Source organism: Drosophila pseudoobscura, chromosome X (genome assembly GCF_009870125.1).
Source record: "Drosophila pseudoobscura strain MV-25-SWS-2005 chromosome X, UCI_Dpse_MV25, whole genome shotgun sequence".
NCBI lineage: Eukaryota > Metazoa > Arthropoda > Insecta > Diptera > Drosophilidae > Drosophila > Drosophila pseudoobscura.
The window spans coordinates 27,575,026-27,592,280 of NC_046683.1; the positions used below are offsets into that span (position 1 = coordinate 27,575,026).

Genomic DNA, 17,255 nt, shown 5'->3' on the forward strand with positions numbered 1-17,255 from the left:
GAAGAACAACAAAAGGCTAGGGAACAAGTTAACTCCATTATGCTCAGAACAAAAGGTCGAAGCAGACCTGGGAACGTCTGTTCTCATTAAGGGGAGGGTGGTCCATAAGGACAACCTGAAATAAGTTTTCCCCACAATTAGCCACAATTGGCTAGTAAGCCAACTTAATAAACTCCGAAACTCAAAAGCAAATAAACAGACTGACGGACACGATCAATAAAATTATCAGCTCCCGCAAAGGCGATTTGGTTGACACTCCTCATTTATTCGAAACACTGCTGGTAAAAAATAGAATACTGAACACGGAAATTCAAAATTTAATACTAACTATAACGCTGGCAAAAGCAAACATAGTAAATCCCACAATTCTCGACCACACCGATCTGAAATCACTTATTGAGCAAGACACCCCAATAGTAAGCTTAATAGAAGCTTCTAAGATCAAGGTCCTTCAGTCCGAGAACATTATCCACATATTAATAGCCTACCCTAAAGTTGAGTTTAGGTGCCAAAAGGTCTCCGTCTACCCCGTTTCACACCAACAAACCATTCTGCGACTCGACGAGGACACGCTGGCGGAATGCGAAAAGGACACCTTTACAGTTACTGGATGCACCGTGACTACGCATAACACCTTCTGCGAACGAGCACGGCGCGAAACCTGTGCTAGCTCCCTTCATGCTGGAAACATCGCCAACTGCCATACCCAACCCAGCCACCTGAAAGCAATAACACCTGTAGATTTCAAGGAGAAAGTGACTGCGGCGGGTTCACCCAAATTCTGGTTCACGGTTGGTGCGGTCCTGAACGTCGGACTAATTGGCTCATTCGTCCTTTTCATGGTGCTAAGGAGAAAGCGAGCCACATTGAGGGTGCAGAGGGCTTTGGACAACTTTAATATGACCGAGGACGGTCATCATCCTGAGGGGGGGGGGGTAGTTAACAACTAAGCATATAATATGAACTCTCTCTGTCATACATTGTTGTTTCTAAGTACGCAGCAGGTAATCATAAGTATTTGGTTGCCCTCAGCAAACAATGCTGACGCGCTGCCAAGAATTCTGCACACAGCAAGTGAAAACGGTCACCCGTGCTGTTTGCGCAAGAATGTTGAGTCGGCATGCCGACTCTGGGGTATGGCGCGATGCATTGACTTCGTAGGGTAAGCTTAAGCAAATACATTTCTGTAAATTCAGTCTCAGTTCAGATCGCATTCTAATAAGACGAACGATTAAAGCTCCGGCACTGCCGTAAATAAAATTCAGTGTGTTATCAATTATAGTTGGGAAAGTCCCACAGCATAATTATCATTGATCCCGTTTCGCTCGCCGGATCCATCACACAACATAATCATCATTGATCCAGTTTCAATCGCCGGATCCACCGTTACCTCATCAAAGGAAGAGGCCACTATCGCCAGCTAATTACCCACATAGCGTCGCTGATCATCGAGATAACTGCGGTAGACACAATTACATAGTTACCCACATAGCGTCGTTGACCATCGAGATAACGGCGGTAGACCTGCCAATTAGGCCCAACCAATACATAAGAACCCATACCATGTAAGTTCATAAGTGATTTCAGTTTGAAGAAATTGTTCACGAAAAAAAAATAAAGATAAACTGTAAAGTAAAGTAAATATTGCTGCCTTCTTCTACCAGCATTTCATTCCTTTAAATCATTGCATACTTTTATTAAAATTGTTGCATACTTTTACCAGCGTTCCTGGTCAATAAAACTTTGCATACTTTCGGCGGCATTATATTTTCTGCTGCATACCCTTAACAATTTTTATAATAAATATTGCATACCCCAAGATACACCAGTTTCTACTATTGCCAACAGTTTTACCTGCCGATCTTTCTCGATCGGCCTAAGTTTCGAAAAGTGCCAACCATAAACCAATGAGTTGGAATTATAGGGAGAAAAAACCTGAATATAATAGTGAGGAGGGGTGAGGAGGGGGGAATCAATTGCTCAATAAATCCTACCCCTGCAGATATCGTTGTAACTGAAAAAATGGAGCTGGCTCAAGTTCAGACTCTCATCAGGCAAGCCTTAGCGGAACAAGAAAGGCAGTTTCAAGCACAAATAACCGCTTTAGCTTCACGGGTGCAGAGTTTGCAGGTCGAAGCGCCGCAAATTGTCACATACGAGAAAATATCCGTCGATCCTGACGCCAAATGCGACATTCCCTTAGACATTATTAAATCTGTGCCGGATTTCTCCGGTGTACAGGATGAGTATGTAGCGTGGAGGCAAGCAGCCATCTACGCATACGAGTTATTCAAGGGCTTTCCAAAGAGCACGGCGCATTACCAAGCGGTAGCAATCATTAGGAACAAAATCAAAGGCCCAGCTGGAGCCTTACTAGTGTCTCACAACACTGTCCTAAATTTCGATGCAATACTAGCTAGGCTAGATTGCACATACTCGGATAAAACATCCTTGCGCTTGTTGAGACAGTGTTTGGAGTTAGTTACGCAGGGCGAAATGTCCCTGATGCAATACTACGATGACGTCGAAAAGAAGCTCACTCTCGTAACTAACAAAATTGTAATGTCTCATGACCAAGAAGGTGCCGATTTGCTCAATCGGGAGGTCAGAGACGACGCCTTGCACGCCTTTATCTCCGGTCTTAGGAAGCCGTTGAGAGCGGTTGTGTTCCCTGCACAACCAAAAGATCTACCATCCGCACTGGCTCTGGCCAGGGAAGCTGAGGCTAGCATTGAAAGAAGCATGTTTGCGAACTCTTACGCTAAAGCCTTGCAAGACCGAGCGCAAATTGCCGAAACTAACAAAAACCGTGCCCAAGGCAGACAAACCAAGTTTAACAAAGATGAGCAAAATCAGGAGAGAAATCCCCATTTTGTAAAACGCCAAAAGGGCGGTCCCCAGCCTCAGGCCCCTAAAGACAATCAATCCGAAGCTCCACAGCCCATGGAAGTTGACTCTTCCTCCAGATTTAGACAAAAAACCGACTACAGCAGGCGTCAGACTTACGAGTCCAACGCAGCAAAACGCAAGAATTCGTCAGACCGTTCAACAGGTCAAAGACGGCAACGCATTAACAATGTCGTACAATCAGACTCCAAAGAGGCCGTAACAGAATTCGAGAAGGCGGCCAAAGAGGCAGTTGAAGAATTAGAGAGTGAGAACGAGTACGCACCTGGTGACGACTCAATTAATTTTTTAGGGAACACTCCCGGCTTCCGTACATTCAACGACGGTTGGCTGGGAGAACTCTGAAGATGTTAATTGACACTGGCGCGGCAAAGAATTATGTGAAGCCCTTAACAGAGCTAAAGGCCATAACGCCGGTCGCCAAGTCATTCTCGGTAAACTCGATCCACGGGTCTACCGAAATCAAGCGCAAGTGCTTGATGAATATTTTCCAGCATACCTCCCCGTTTTTTCTCCTCGATACCCTAAGTTCTTTCGACGCCATCATAGGCTTCGACTTGCTAACACAAGCCGGAGTCAAATTGAACTTGGCAAAAAACACTCTGGAATACCAGGGTACATCTGAAAAACTCCAGTACTATCAATGTGCCGATGTGAACTTCACCGATGTCAACGACATCGTTGTCCCTCCGTCCGTAAAGAAAGAGTTCAGGGACATGATACTCAGAAACAAAAGAGCCTTCTCAAATGCAGATGAAGCTCTCCCTTTTAATACTGCTGTCATCGCTACAATCCGAACAGTGGACGACGAGCCTGTGTATTCAAGATACCCGAGTCTCATGGGTGTTTCTGACTTCATAAACAAAGAAGTCAAACAATTACTGGACGATGGCATAGTCAGGCCCTCCAGATCGCCTTACAACAGCCCAACATGGGTGGTTGATAAAAAAGGCACTGACTCATACGGTAACCCAAAAAAAAGGTTGGTAATCGATTTCAGGAAACTGAACGAAAAAACCATACCGGACCGCTATCCCATGCCAAGCATCCCCATGATTTTAGCGAATCTAGGGAAGGCCAAATACTTCACTACCCTCGACTTAAAGTCTGGGTACCACCAAATCTACCTTGCGGAGCATGACCGCGAAAAGACTTCGTTTTCAGTAAGCAGCGGCAAGTACGAGTTCTGTCGGCTTCCGTTTGGCCTGCGCAATGCAAGCAGCATATTCCAAAGGGCAATAGACGATATCCTGAGGGAACATATAGGAAAGATTTGCTAAAAACGAAACGGAGCATATTCAACACATCAACACTGTGTTAAAATGTCTAATCGACGCCAACATGCGTGTAGGCCCTGAAAAGACTCAATTCTTCAAGGAAAGTATTGAATTCCTGGGTTTCATTGTTACCAAAGACGGAGCAACATCCGATCCCAAAAAGGTTAAAGCCATTCAGGACTTCCCTGAACCCAAAAGTGTCTACAGCGTTAGGTCATTCTTGGGGTTAGCTAACTACTATAGGGTCTTTATTAAGGACTTTGCCGCTATAGCGCGCCCAATATCAGATATACTTAAAGGGGTAAATGGTTCAGTGAGTAGGCACGTATCAAAGAAAATCCCTGTTGAATTTAATGAAGCTCAACGCGATGCAATTCACCGTCTGCGAAACATTTTGGCATCAGAAGATGTCATGTTAATGTACCCAGACTTCCAGAAACCGTTCGATTTAACCACTGATGCTTCGGCCAGTGGAATTGGCGCGGTTCTTTCCCAAGGCAATAGGCCAATAACAATGATTTCTCGCGCCTTAAAACAGGCCGAACAAAACTATGCCACCAACGAAAGAGAGTTGCTGGCCGTTGTGTGGGCTTTAGGCAGACTGCAGAACTGCCAAAATGTTTTATAAACCGGGCAAAGAGAATCTGGTGGCGGATGCCCTTTCAAGGCAAAACGTTAATGCTTTGCAAGATGGGCCCCGTTCGGACGCTGCAGCCGTTCACAGCGAAATTTCCCTGACCTACACAGTCGAGACAACAGACAAACCTTTGAATTGTTTTAGGAACCAGATTGTTCTAGAGGAATCGCGTTTCCCGCTAAAGCGAAACCTGTTGCTGTTTCGCAGCAAAACACGCCACTTGATCAGTTACACTGACAAGAGCTCAATTCTCAAAACTCTCAAAGAAGTTGTGAATTCTGGAGTCGTTAATGCAATACATTGCGACCTTCCCACGTTGGCAAGTTTCCAACACGACCTGATTTTGCATTTCCCTGCCACCCAATTCAGGCACTGTAAAAATCTTGTGCAAGATATAACGGACAAAAACGAGCAGTTAGAAGTCATCACTGCCGAGCACAATCGAGCGCACAGAGCAGCTCAGGAAAACATCAAACAAGTACTTCGTGACTATTATTTTCCCAATATGGCCACTTGGGCCAAAGAAGTGGTTGCAAACTGCAGGGTTTGCACTAAAGCCAAGTACGATAGGCACCCGAAGAAACAGGAACTCGGGGAAACGCCTATACCAAGTTATACTGGCGAAATGTTGCATATCGACATTTTCTCAACAGACAAGAAACAATTCTTAACCTGCGTAGACAAGTTCTCCAAATTTGCAGTCGTCCAACCGATATTATCCAGAACAATAATCGATGTCACAAGCCCTCTACTGCAAATTATTAACCTTTTCCCCGCAACTAAGACAATTTATTGCGATAACGAGGCGGCCTTCAATTCCGAGACCATCACTTCGATGCTCCGAAACGCCTACGGCATTTGCGTTGTGAATGCAGCTCCGCTTCACAGCACCTCAAACGGCCAGGTGGAGCGCTTTCATAGCACCCTGACCGAAAGTGCGAGATGCCTCAAACTAGACAAGAAAATCAGCGACACTACAGAATTAATTTTAAAGGCTACGATAGAGTACAACAAAAGTTTACACTCAGTAACCCGAGAGAAACCAATTGAGGTCGTTCATGCAGTAGCTCATGTTCGTCGCGAGAACGTCAAAGACAGGCTGATTAAGGCACAGCAAGACAATATCAAAAGGTGCAACGCAGCCAGACAAAACCGTGTTTTCGAGGTAGGAGAAAAGGTGTTCCAGAAGAACAACAAAAGGCTAGGGAACAAGTTAACTCCATTATGCTCAGAACAAAAGGTCGAAGCAGACCTGGGAACGTCTGTTCTCATTAAGGGGAGGGTGGTCCATAAGGACAACCTGAAATAAGTTTTCCCCACAATTAGCCACAATTGGCTAGTAAGCCAACTTAATAAACTCCGAAACTCAAAAGCAAATAAACAGACTGACGGACACGATCAATAAAATTATCAGCTCCCGCAAAGGCGATTTGGTTGACACTCCTCATTTATTCGAAACACTGCTGGTAAAAAATAGAATACTGAACACGGAAATTCAAAATTTAATACTAACTATAACGCTGGCAAAAGCAAACATAGTAAATCCCACAATTCTCGACCACACCGATCTGAAATCACTTATTGAGCAAGACACCCCAAGTTTAGGTGCCAAAAGGTCTCCGTCTACCCCGTTTCACACCAACAAACCATTCTGCGACTCGACGAGGACACGCTGGCGGAATGCGAAAAGGACACCTTTACAGTTACTGGATGCACCGTGACTACGCATAACACCTTCTGCGAACGAGCACGGCGCGAAACCTGTGCTAGCTCCCTTCATGCTGGAAACATCGCCAACTGCCATTCCCAACCCAGCCACCTGAAAGCAATAACACCTGTAGATTTCAAGGAGAAAGTGACTGCGGCGGGTTCACCCAAATTCTGGTTCACGGTTGGTGCGGTCCTGAACGTCGGACTAATTGGCTCATTCGTCCTTTTCATGGTGCTAAGGAGAAAGCGAGCCACATTGAGGGTGCAGAGGGCTTTGGACAACTTTAATATGACCGAGGACGGTCATCATCCTGAGGGGGGGGGTAGTTAACAACTAAGCATATAATATGAACTCTCTCTGTCATACATTGTTGTTTCTAAGTACGCAGCAGGTAATCATAAGTATTTGGTTGCCCTCAGCAAACAATGCTGACGCGCTGCCAAGAATTCTGCACACAGCAAGTGAAAACGGTCACCCGTGCTGTTTGCGCAAGAATGTTGAGTCGGCATGCCGACTCAGGGGTATGGCGCGATGCATTGACTTCGTAGGGTAAGCTTAAGCAAATACATTTCTGTAAATTCAGTCTCAGTTCAGATCGCATTCTAATAAGACGAACGATTAAAGCTCCGGCACTGCCGTAAATAAAATTCAGTGTGTTATCAATTATAGTTGGGAAAGTCCCACAGCATAATTATCATTGATCCCGTTTCGCTCGCCGGATCCATCACACAACATAATCATCATTGATCCAGTTTCAATCGCCGGATCCACCGTTACCTCATCAAAGGAAGAGGCCACTATCGCCAGCTAATTACCCACATAGCGTCGCTGATCATCGAGATAACGGCGGTAGACACAATTACATAGTTACCCACATAGCGTCGTTGACCATCGAGATAACGGCGGTAGACCTAATTTATATACGGTTTGTACATGGCTGTTCGCTTGCTGTGCTCAGTTATTGTCGTCTATTGCTTGTGTTACTCTTTGCGATCATCTTCCCGCTAGAGACGTTGGTCTTTCTGCTAACGTTGCTGCTACCAAGGAACTTAATGCTGATTACGAAATGACCAGTGAGCAAAACAGGGTGTCTTTTTTGAAGCTTAAGTCAACGGAAGTCGACGAGAAAATGAAAAGGTTAGCTACCGCTGTGCAGAATGAGTCGTCGGACTGTGACTACTACATGCTCGTGGTAACGCAAGAGCAAGTCGAGAAGTTGATCGGCAAATTTGAGATGTTTCACGGCAAGCTTGAGAAATTGGATCGAAGCGAAATTCACAGTGCTTTGTGTGACATTTTTGAGTCACTTGCAAGCTCGCTGAAGGCTGCGATTATGAGGGAAATGGCTAAGAGTAGCGGCCGCATGCCGTTTCATTCTACCTTGGCTGGAGGAAACACTACGGTTGATTTTGCCGGCTCGAAATTTCTACCTCACCGTAGACAAGTACCATCCCTGCCTCCTATACAATTGCTGACGTTTAGCGGCGGGTATGCGAACTGGACGGACTTTTATTCAATGTTTGCCACCATCATGGACAGCCATCCGGACTTAACAAACATAGAAAAGCTCCAGCATTTGCGTTCCTGTCTGCGGGATTCGGCATTGGAGACTGTTCGGTCGCTGGAAATCTCAGATGGCAATTATGCTGTGTCATTAGATTTGTTGGAAGACAGATTCAATAATCGGCGATTGGTTTTTCAGGCACACATCAATGAGATCTTGGCGCTTCAGGCTGTGGAACCTGGGTCAGTGGTCATGCTTCGGGAGCTTTCAGACAAGTTCAATTCACATATGCGCGCACTCCAGGGTTTGGGCACCACTGAGCAGATCGCAGGATGCATCATCGTGCAGGAGCTTCTCCGAAAACTGGATCCAGCGAGCCAAGAGAAGTGGGAGGAACGATTCAACGACCCCGCATTCGCCAACTTAATTCCGTCGTGGCAATCTATGGCCTCGTTCTTGGAGCAGCGATGCAGATCATTGGAGACGATGGACTTTTCTATGGCAAGCTATGCGTTGAGCAATCAGGTGGGCAGAAGTAGAAAACATAATAATTCTAGGTCCACAGTGGTTACGACGAACCAAACCGTAGCACGCTGCGCGAGTGTGCAACGATGGTGCTCACGAGGTCCAGCACTGTCAGAAGTTTAAAGCGCTGTCCCCCACAAATCGCCATAGAGAAGCCAAGCGGCTTTCGTTATGTATAAATTGTCTCAGAACAGGGCATCGATTACTTCAGTGCACCTCGAGCAACTGTCGTACCTGCGGTGGTAGACACCATACCCTCCTTCATTTTGGTAGCCCTGAAGACACCGCAGTCCAAGGGAAATCAGCGCCGTATACTCCATCTCAGTCTGCGCTGTCTGAGTCTACGCCGTCTGAGCATACCATTGAGCCCTCTACTTCAGCGGCTACCTCGTCTGCCCTTATTGCCCAAGATCTCAGGAATGTTGTTCTACTTGCCACGGCCACGGTCTTAGTCAAAAATCGTTCCGGAGTTTTAGTTCCCTGCCGAGCGTTGCTGGATTCCGGCTCCCAGTTGCATCTAATAACTTCTCGTTTCGCGAATCAGCTTCAGCTTCTAAAAATGAAATCATCGACTGCAGTCTCGGGAATAGGCGACTCTAGCTTCGGCACGGATGGATTTTCGGTCAACGTTAGCCTGCACTCTCGCTCATCGGATTACTCAACTCTCATCACTGCCATTGTAGCCTCTAGCATAACCGATCGACAGCCAAGCCTTGGAATTGACACTCAAAACTGGAAAATTCCATCTAACATACCACTAGCTGATCCGGAGTTTTATAAGCCGCAGCGCGTCGATCTGCTAATTGGCGCAAGTCTGTTTTTCGAGCTCCTGTGTGTTGGTCAGGTCAAGCTACTGCCAGGATTGCCTTCAATTCAGAAAACGCGCTTGGGATGGGTCGTGTCTGGAAGTTGTTCGCGTTTAAAAGGTTCCTCGTTGATGGTCTCTCGCGCTCGGGCCGTAGCTGCTGAGGATAATAGTCCAGAGGATCGGCTTGGGGTGCTTCTTCGGAGGTTTTGGGAGGTAGAAAATTGCATCGAACCAATAATAAAGTCTACCAAAGAAGAGCTAAATTGTGAAGCACACTTTGTGCAGCATTTCCGTTGACTACATAAAGGCGATTAATCTGTTCGGCTGCCAGCAAAATATAATTTGGATCTCCTTGGAGAATCTTACAATCAAGCGCTTCGTAGATTCCTGACCCTTGAGAGAAAGTTAGATCGTCGCCCTGATGTTAAATCTCAGTATGCAGCATTTATAAAGGAGTACCTTGATTTAGGCCATGTGTCTCAGGTTCCTACCCAGTCAATCAGCAACTGCCGATATTTTTTGCCTCACCATTGCGTCATGAAGGAAGATAGTTCTACGACCAAGCTTCGCGTCGTTTTTGATGGATCCGCTTCAACCTCATCTGGATATTCCCTGAACGACATTTTAATGGCTGGTCCCGTAATGCAACCCAAACTGTTTCATATTCTTGCTCGATTTCGGTAATACGCCGTTGCGGTTACGGGAGAGAGAGTATGAGTCTCGACCGAGGATAGCAACTTGCAGTGTATTCTGTGGAGAAACTCCAGGGAAGAAGACTTGCGTGTGTTTCAATTGGACACTGTTACTTATGGGACGAAGGCTGCCTCCTATTTATCTGTGCGAGCGATGCATCAGTTGGCAATGGACGAGCAGATGGCGTTTCCAGTTGGAGCTGAAATCCTTCGCCGTGACTTCTACGTGGATGACTTGATATCTGGAGCCAGCTCTCAGGAGGAGGCTATCCGAATTCGTGAGCAAACTACTGGAATTTTGGCTAGAGGTCAGTTCAGATTGAGGAAATGGTGTTCGAACGTCCCTGCTGTGTTGGATGGAGTTCCGGAAGAGGACAAGGAAACATTTTTGAAGTTCGACGATGGCAGCCATGTGACTAAAACTTTAGGACTTGCGTGGGATCCGGTTTCTGATCTACTATTATTTTCGTTCTCGGCCCTTCAATCTTCTTTGAATTCCTGCAGGCGCTCTGTTTTGTCATCCATAGCGCGATTCTACGATCCTCTCGGACTAGCTGGTCCCTTAAATACTAAATCCAAAATCGTTCTCCAACGTTTGTGCCAAGAGAAGTTGTCCTGGGATGAAAGCCTTCCAGTCGCACTGAACACCGAGTGGCAGGAAATATGCACCAGTTTTGGTCAGATTCGTCGACTTGAATTTCCTCGGCTTGTACTCCTTCCAGACTCTACGCTGGAAATTCACGGATTTTGCGATGCCAGCATCGAGGCTTATGGTGCATGCATTTATGTCGTGTCCAAGGGTCAGCATTTCAGCAGTCACTTACTTTGTGCCAAATCTCGTGTGGCTCCTTTGAAGACACTTACAATACCAAAGTTGGAGCTTTGTGGAGCGGAGTTGCTGGCTATGCTCATATCTGAGGTAGCTGGAATGAATGTATTCAAGGGAAGGTGTTACTGTTGGTGTGATTCTGCCGTTGCGCTCTCTTGGATTCGGGACGAGCCGTCTAGATTTAATATTTTTGTTGCAAATAGAGTGTCAACGATTCAGGAAATGACCGAAAAAATGGAATGGCGCTATGTTCCCACAGCTTTAAACCCAGCCGACATTCTGTCTCGAGGGGCTCATCCGACTGAGCTGAATGAGTCACCTCTTTGGGTGACTCCTCCATTTCTTTGCAGCTCCTCAGATGACTGGCCACCCACTGTGCTACCTGATAAGCCAGCCCTTGAACTTCGTCGGAAGGCTCTTCTGGTCAAATCGCCCTAGATGGACATTATTGCTGATTCCAAGTATGCGAATTCATTTGCTTCTTTGCAACGCGTTTTCGGATACATTCACAAGTTGTGCAACCGAATTCGGTGCCCCGGACTCACTGTCTCAGACATTGAACATGGAACCCAGGTATTGCTACGACTAGTTTAGCGTACTCAGCTATGGGAGGACATGAAGTCACTGCGGGCAAAGGGAGCAGTCTCCTCATCGAGCTCATTCGCATCGTTATCGCCATTCATGGATCAGTTTGGACTTCTCAGGGTAGATGGTCGACTGAAAAACTCTTCGTTGGATTTTGATGGCCGTCATCCAATCATCTTGCCCAGCAGCCATTCACTGACTCTAGCAATAATCTCCCATTTTCATGAGCGGAATCTGCACGCTGGTCCTCGAGCTTTGCTTGGACTAATTCGATCCCAATATTGGCCTATTGGGGAGAGGAAGACGGTAAACAAGGCAGTAAACAAGTGCGTAAGATGCTTTCGACTGAAGCCCAGGGTATTGGAGCATATTATGGCGGATCTTCCAAAGGAGCGTGAACTTCTGTGGGCCGTTTTTCTACAAACCGGAGGCACGCAACAAGGCTCCAATCAAGTGCTTCGTCTGCGTCTTCATTTGTTTCGCTACCAAGGCTGTTCATCTGGAGCTTATAAAGGACTTATCCACAGTTGCTTTTCTACATGGACTAAAGCGCTTCATATGTCCCAGACGAAAGCCGCGGCAGATTTGGTCAGACAACGCAACCAATTTTGTCGGCGCTAAGAATGAACTGATGGAATTAAAGCGCCTGGTCCTCAGCGATGACCATCAGAAGGCGCTGCTAGATTTTTGCTTGGTCGAGGCTATAGACTGGCATTTCATTCCTCCGCGCTCCCCTCATTTTGGTGGTCTATGGGAGGCTGCAGTGAAGACGGCCAAGTACCACTTCTACCGTGCGATAGGCAACTCGGTTCTTGGATTTGACGAGCTGCGGACGCTGTTGTGCCTCATCACGGCAGTGATTAATTCCAGACCTTTAGTTTCGATTTCAGAGAGCCCTGCCGATCTAGATGTTCTAACTCCAGCGCATTTCTTGAATGGTGGCCCTCCTGCTTCGTTCGCTGAGGCTGACGTCACGCAGCTAAACTTCGATCGCCTGGACGGCTGGCAGCGCGTTTCGTACCTGCAGCAGCTCTTTTGGTCCCGGTGGAAGGAGGAGTACATAACGTCACTGCAGCAGCGCTCAAAGTGGCGCACTGCGAAGCCTAGTTTAGCTGTCGCAGATTTGGTTCTTGTCAAGGATGAGAATCTTTCTCCCATGAAGTGGCCACTGGCGAGAGTGGTCGAGCTTTTGCCCGGACGAGATGGCGTTTCCCGAGTTGCTGTGCTGAAGACGTCATCTGGAATCACAAAGCGCGCCGTCAACAAGCTGTGCCTGCTGCCCCTTAAAGATGCTGTTGAAAGTCAGGCTTCCAACGGGGGGAGTATGTCGGGTCAAGCAGCTTAAATATTTTAAATTATTGCCAGTGGTGCGGCCCAAAGGAAATGCATTTTGGTGTTGTCGTTTCCAAAGCCCCCACTGCAAAGATCATTTGCAGCGGAATTCTTTCGTCTCCTTATGTCGCAATCTCTCGGACTCGGCTTAACAGTGTCCCCGAGCAGCTCTAACGCTCTCGGGCTATCATACGCTCTCGCTCGCGTCTAAGCTTGCTGCATAAGGCCCGGCAATTTGGCCCGTCAGCCCTTGCATGGGCAGTCTTGAGCTAATCGTCGCAGCTATTAGATTAACATCCTCGCATCAATCGTTCGCCCAATCATCCCCATATGTACATACGCGATAAGTTGGTTTACATATGCAAATAAATTGTGAATTATGAAGAGCCTCTCGACTTTCATTAATTTCAAATTGCAACAGTTATTAAAAACGCTTAATAGCTTAACAGGGATTTTAAACTCTCGCTACTACCTGGTCGAAATTCATATTGGTACACTCCTTTTTTTAAATAAAATCGGGTTTACTCTTCTTACTTTTTTTTTACATTTTGTATCTTATATATAAAGAAAATGAACATTGAACATTTCTGACTCTATAAAGCATATATATTCTTGATCAGCATCAATAGCCGAGTCAATTGAGCCATGTCTGTCTGTCCGTCTGCCCGTCCCTATCAGCTACTAGTGCTCAAAGACTATAAGAACTAGGGCAACGACATTTTGTATCCAGACTTCTGTGATATGTCACTGTTACAGTTTATTTCAGAATAACGACACCTCGTTGAAGCAGCCTTATAAATGGTTGCTTCAACTTTCGATCGGATGTGCTCAGTTAAACATGCTCACATTTCTCAGTAAGCATCTTTCCAGTTTGGGTATATTAATGCCCATTAATAATATTAATTAATAATACAAAATATTACATTTTCATTTTTTTTCTGATATATGGGCATTTTTGCGTTCACTCTGTCGGAAGCAAAATAAAATTTTAAATGTTACATAAATCAAACAAAATTAAATTTTTTTCACTTCACCACTAATAATTTTTTGTAGTATTTTGAGAGTATTATCAGTGATAAACAAAATTGAGAGCCTCCAGTGTTTATCTTTTGAGATAAAAGCCACAAAGCCATAAAAGTCACTCATGCGACTTCAAATAGACATGACTTTAGACATAAATGCTAATAATCGGCAGTGCGAATTTTGAGCTTCAAATATTTTTGATATAATTAAAAAAAATATGCACCCTTATTATTAGACTTATGACTTTTTTAAAATTTGGCCTGTCTTTTCTTGCGAAGGATTCTTCTAGGTCACTCACGCGAAATTTTTTCCAATGCAGCTTTGTGTGCAATTATACACATATATGTACACTACTGGCCAAAATAATAAGTACACGCTTATGAGCTTTCTTTCACGTCCTATAAAACTTTTCTAAAAAACATAATTAACAAATTAAATATAATTTTAGTTTTCTAACCTACAATAGAGTATAAAAATGTTTATCATAAGCTTTTTTCATTTCAAATATACATATATTTTATGACCGATTAAACCTTAAAAACATAAACAAGGGCCAAAATAATTAGTACAGCAATTCTCCACAGCGAAAAACTAAAAGCGTATCAAAATTTGTCCACTTTTTTCTTTTACTAGTATTCTATATAGCAACACTTATTTTGGATGACTTTGGCCATTCTTCTTGGCATACTAGCAATAAGTTTGCGGCAAGTCTCCACTGGAATCTCATACCACGTTTTTTGCACAAATTCTCCAAAATTCTTTTTCTTTTCGAAAACTATTTTTACCAATTCGACGTTTCAAGTCAGCCCAAAAGTTTTCAAATGGGTTTAAATAAGGAGACTGACTTAGCCAAGCCATAACGTTTACATTTTTTCCCGTAAACCATGCCTTCACCACCTTTGAGGTGTGCTTTCTGTAATTTTCCGGTAGAAAGACCCATCTCAAGGGCATGTTTTCCTCAGCATAAGGTTGTATAATGTCTGTCAATACGTTTTTATACCCGAATTGGATCACATGATCAGCTATGCGATGTACCGGCTCAACGCCATGCCAAGAAAAATAGCCCTTGATACATATACATCGGCCTCCGTTCTTAACCATTTTCTTTGTGTACCGGAAGTCGAATTCTTTGCCTTTTGGGTCGTTGTATACATCTCCTGGAGTAATTATCAAAAATATTTATTCCACTTTTAAGACCCATCTGACCCAGACCATGCCAAATGATTTTCAACGACTTTTTGCCTCATCTTAAAAATTTGTACTCGGAGTATGGGAACTTTCGGACTATACGTCCTGTTAGGTCTCTTTATTGAAGTCTCCGACGAACCATCATCAGACCTGATGATTCTTTGCCAATTTAAGCGTATATGGCCTTGGAAGACATGAACTGATCCTTTTTGCAAGACTGATGATGCGGGTGTCCGTTGTTTGTAAAGATTTATTCTTCCATCCTCGATTTTCAATAAGCACTTTAAGCACTATTAAAGCATTCTGAACAAAAAATACCGAGCGTCCAAGACTTTTCGCAATTTCTCGGAGAATTTTCATTTCTTTTTGAAGACTTATGGAAAACTTGTTTTCTTCAGGAGTACGGCCTATCTAAAGAATTTTTTTAACTCTCATGTACTTAAATATGAAAGAACTCAATAGAAACCAACAATCCTTTGACCAAATCCTTTAAAATGCCCATTCAGCAAAAATGTATGCATAGAATTTTTATTAAGATGGTTCCCCACTTTAATTTTTGATTTAAATATTTGGCAAGACTGTAACCTTTCCAAACATAAACAATTGGCATCCATACATTTACAAACATTCGAGCTATTCCATTCCATAAGAAACAAGCACGACACCGATGTTCTTATTTTTTTTTGTCCAGTAGTGTATATAGTCATTACGTTAATATTTAAGGTAAGAAGAAGAAATAAAAAAGAGGTATCCATGAGCTGCAAACGACTACAAAATACTCGATTTTACAGAAGAAAAGAAATTAATTTTTTTTAAATTCCTTTTTGCTTAACATATATATACATAATTAATTAATATAACATATTTGAAAACAAGCGGTGCGCGCTATTTTTTATTTTTGTATCTATCATATTCTCTCTTTCTTTTTAACTTTTAACTTTATATTAACTCTCGCAACTTTATTCTGTACTTTCGGTACAATTCTCTTTGTTTTGCTCTATAATCCATCAGTTGTTGTTGGGTTTTTTTTATTTTGTCCATGTACCGCATTTGCTTTTAATTTTTTTTTATAAATATCTTGTTGATCCATCTAAATTTTAATTGAAAAATTTTAGAAGGGATTGCACTTGCTGTCACTCACACGACAAACTTTCGTAATTAATAAAATATAGATTATTGGAAACAACTTATGCTGTTTTTCGCTCTTTTTTAGCCCAAATGCGGTTAATTCGTGCTCTGTTGTCTCTCGTTGTAATTTTTACCGCAACTTTACTTATCTAAGTACAATTTAATCTCTTCTCTATGGTAAGAGAACTCTAAATTTAGTAAATATTTTAACGAAATAAGCCTATAAAACGTACCCAGTGTAATATACATACAAACTCAACTTCGTCTACAATTATTTTTTACGTATGAACTTTTATTCACTATTTTAACCAAAAAATATAAAATTTCAATACTTTTTAATAATAAATAATGAAAAACAGCAAGTTCTTCGTACATCATATTTTAAGGAAAATTTTCATTTGTAATGGTGTACAAGTGACGTTTGTCAAGGTCTCAAAAGATGCACTTGGTTACTGTACAAACACAACTAGAATTCCCTAAAATATATTGGACGTTTACAAAGCGTTTCGAACGATTTTACATTCAGGTAGTGCACCAAAATGAACAAGATCCTACAAATCGGAAGTACTTTTGAAAATGTTACTTATAATGTTCGCTTATAATGCCAATAAAAAACAATTATATCTACATATGGCTGCATTTTTATCAATATTACATAACCTCTATTATCTTTAGGATCACAGCCGTATGCGGTGACTTTTACATTGGTGGGCGGCAGTTCATTTCTCTGAGTGATCTTGTTGGATACTACACATCATGCAGCGACTTACTGAAGCGCGAACGATTAGTCATACCTGTACCACCGCCGGAGCCAGTCAATGATAAGAAGCGTGTAGTAGCGATCCTACCATATACGAAAATGCCCGAGACCGACGAGCTTAGCTTCCAAAAAGGCGACATTTTCTTTGTTCACAACGATATGGGCGACGGCTGGTTGTGGGTGACTGCTCATCGTACAGGAGAGCAGGGGATGATTTTTCGAGAACTGGTTGACGATTTGGATGTATCTATCGATCCAAACACTGTATTTCCATGGTTTCATCCAAATTGTACAAAGAATGAAGCTGTCGACGTGTTAGTCAAGGGTATTTATCCATCTTAGTTTTCAA

General features: G+C 43.6%; 2 protein-coding genes and 1 long non-coding RNA gene across 6 annotated transcripts in view; all 3 read left to right on the plus strand.

Moving 5' to 3' along the window:
- Positions 1-17,255, plus strand: part of vap (RAS p21 protein activator vap) — a 117,174-nt gene that overhangs the window by 68,743 nt on the left and 31,176 nt on the right. For all 4 annotated transcript variants that reach the window (XM_033384140.1, XM_033384141.1, XM_033384142.1 and 1 more), the window contains exon 5: positions 16,822-17,231. In XM_033384140.1, the coding sequence (XP_033240031.1) occupies positions 16,822-17,231 (410 nt within the window). The remainder of the gene's footprint in view (positions 1-16,821; positions 17,232-17,255) is intronic.
- LOC117184927 (uncharacterized) lies at positions 439-9,053 on the plus strand. Its single transcript, XM_033384145.1, has 2 exons — positions 439-505; positions 6,427-9,053. The coding sequence occupies exon 2, from the start codon at positions 7,599-7,601 to the stop codon at positions 8,682-8,684; it is 1,086 nt and encodes a 361-aa protein (XP_033240036.1). The 5' UTR covers positions 439-505; positions 6,427-7,598; the 3' UTR covers positions 8,685-9,053.
- LOC117184928 (uncharacterized) lies at positions 13,200-16,775 on the plus strand. Its single transcript, XR_004470399.1, has 2 exons — positions 13,200-13,661; positions 16,232-16,775. It is a non-coding gene; the product is annotated as an uncharacterized lncRNA (long non-coding RNA).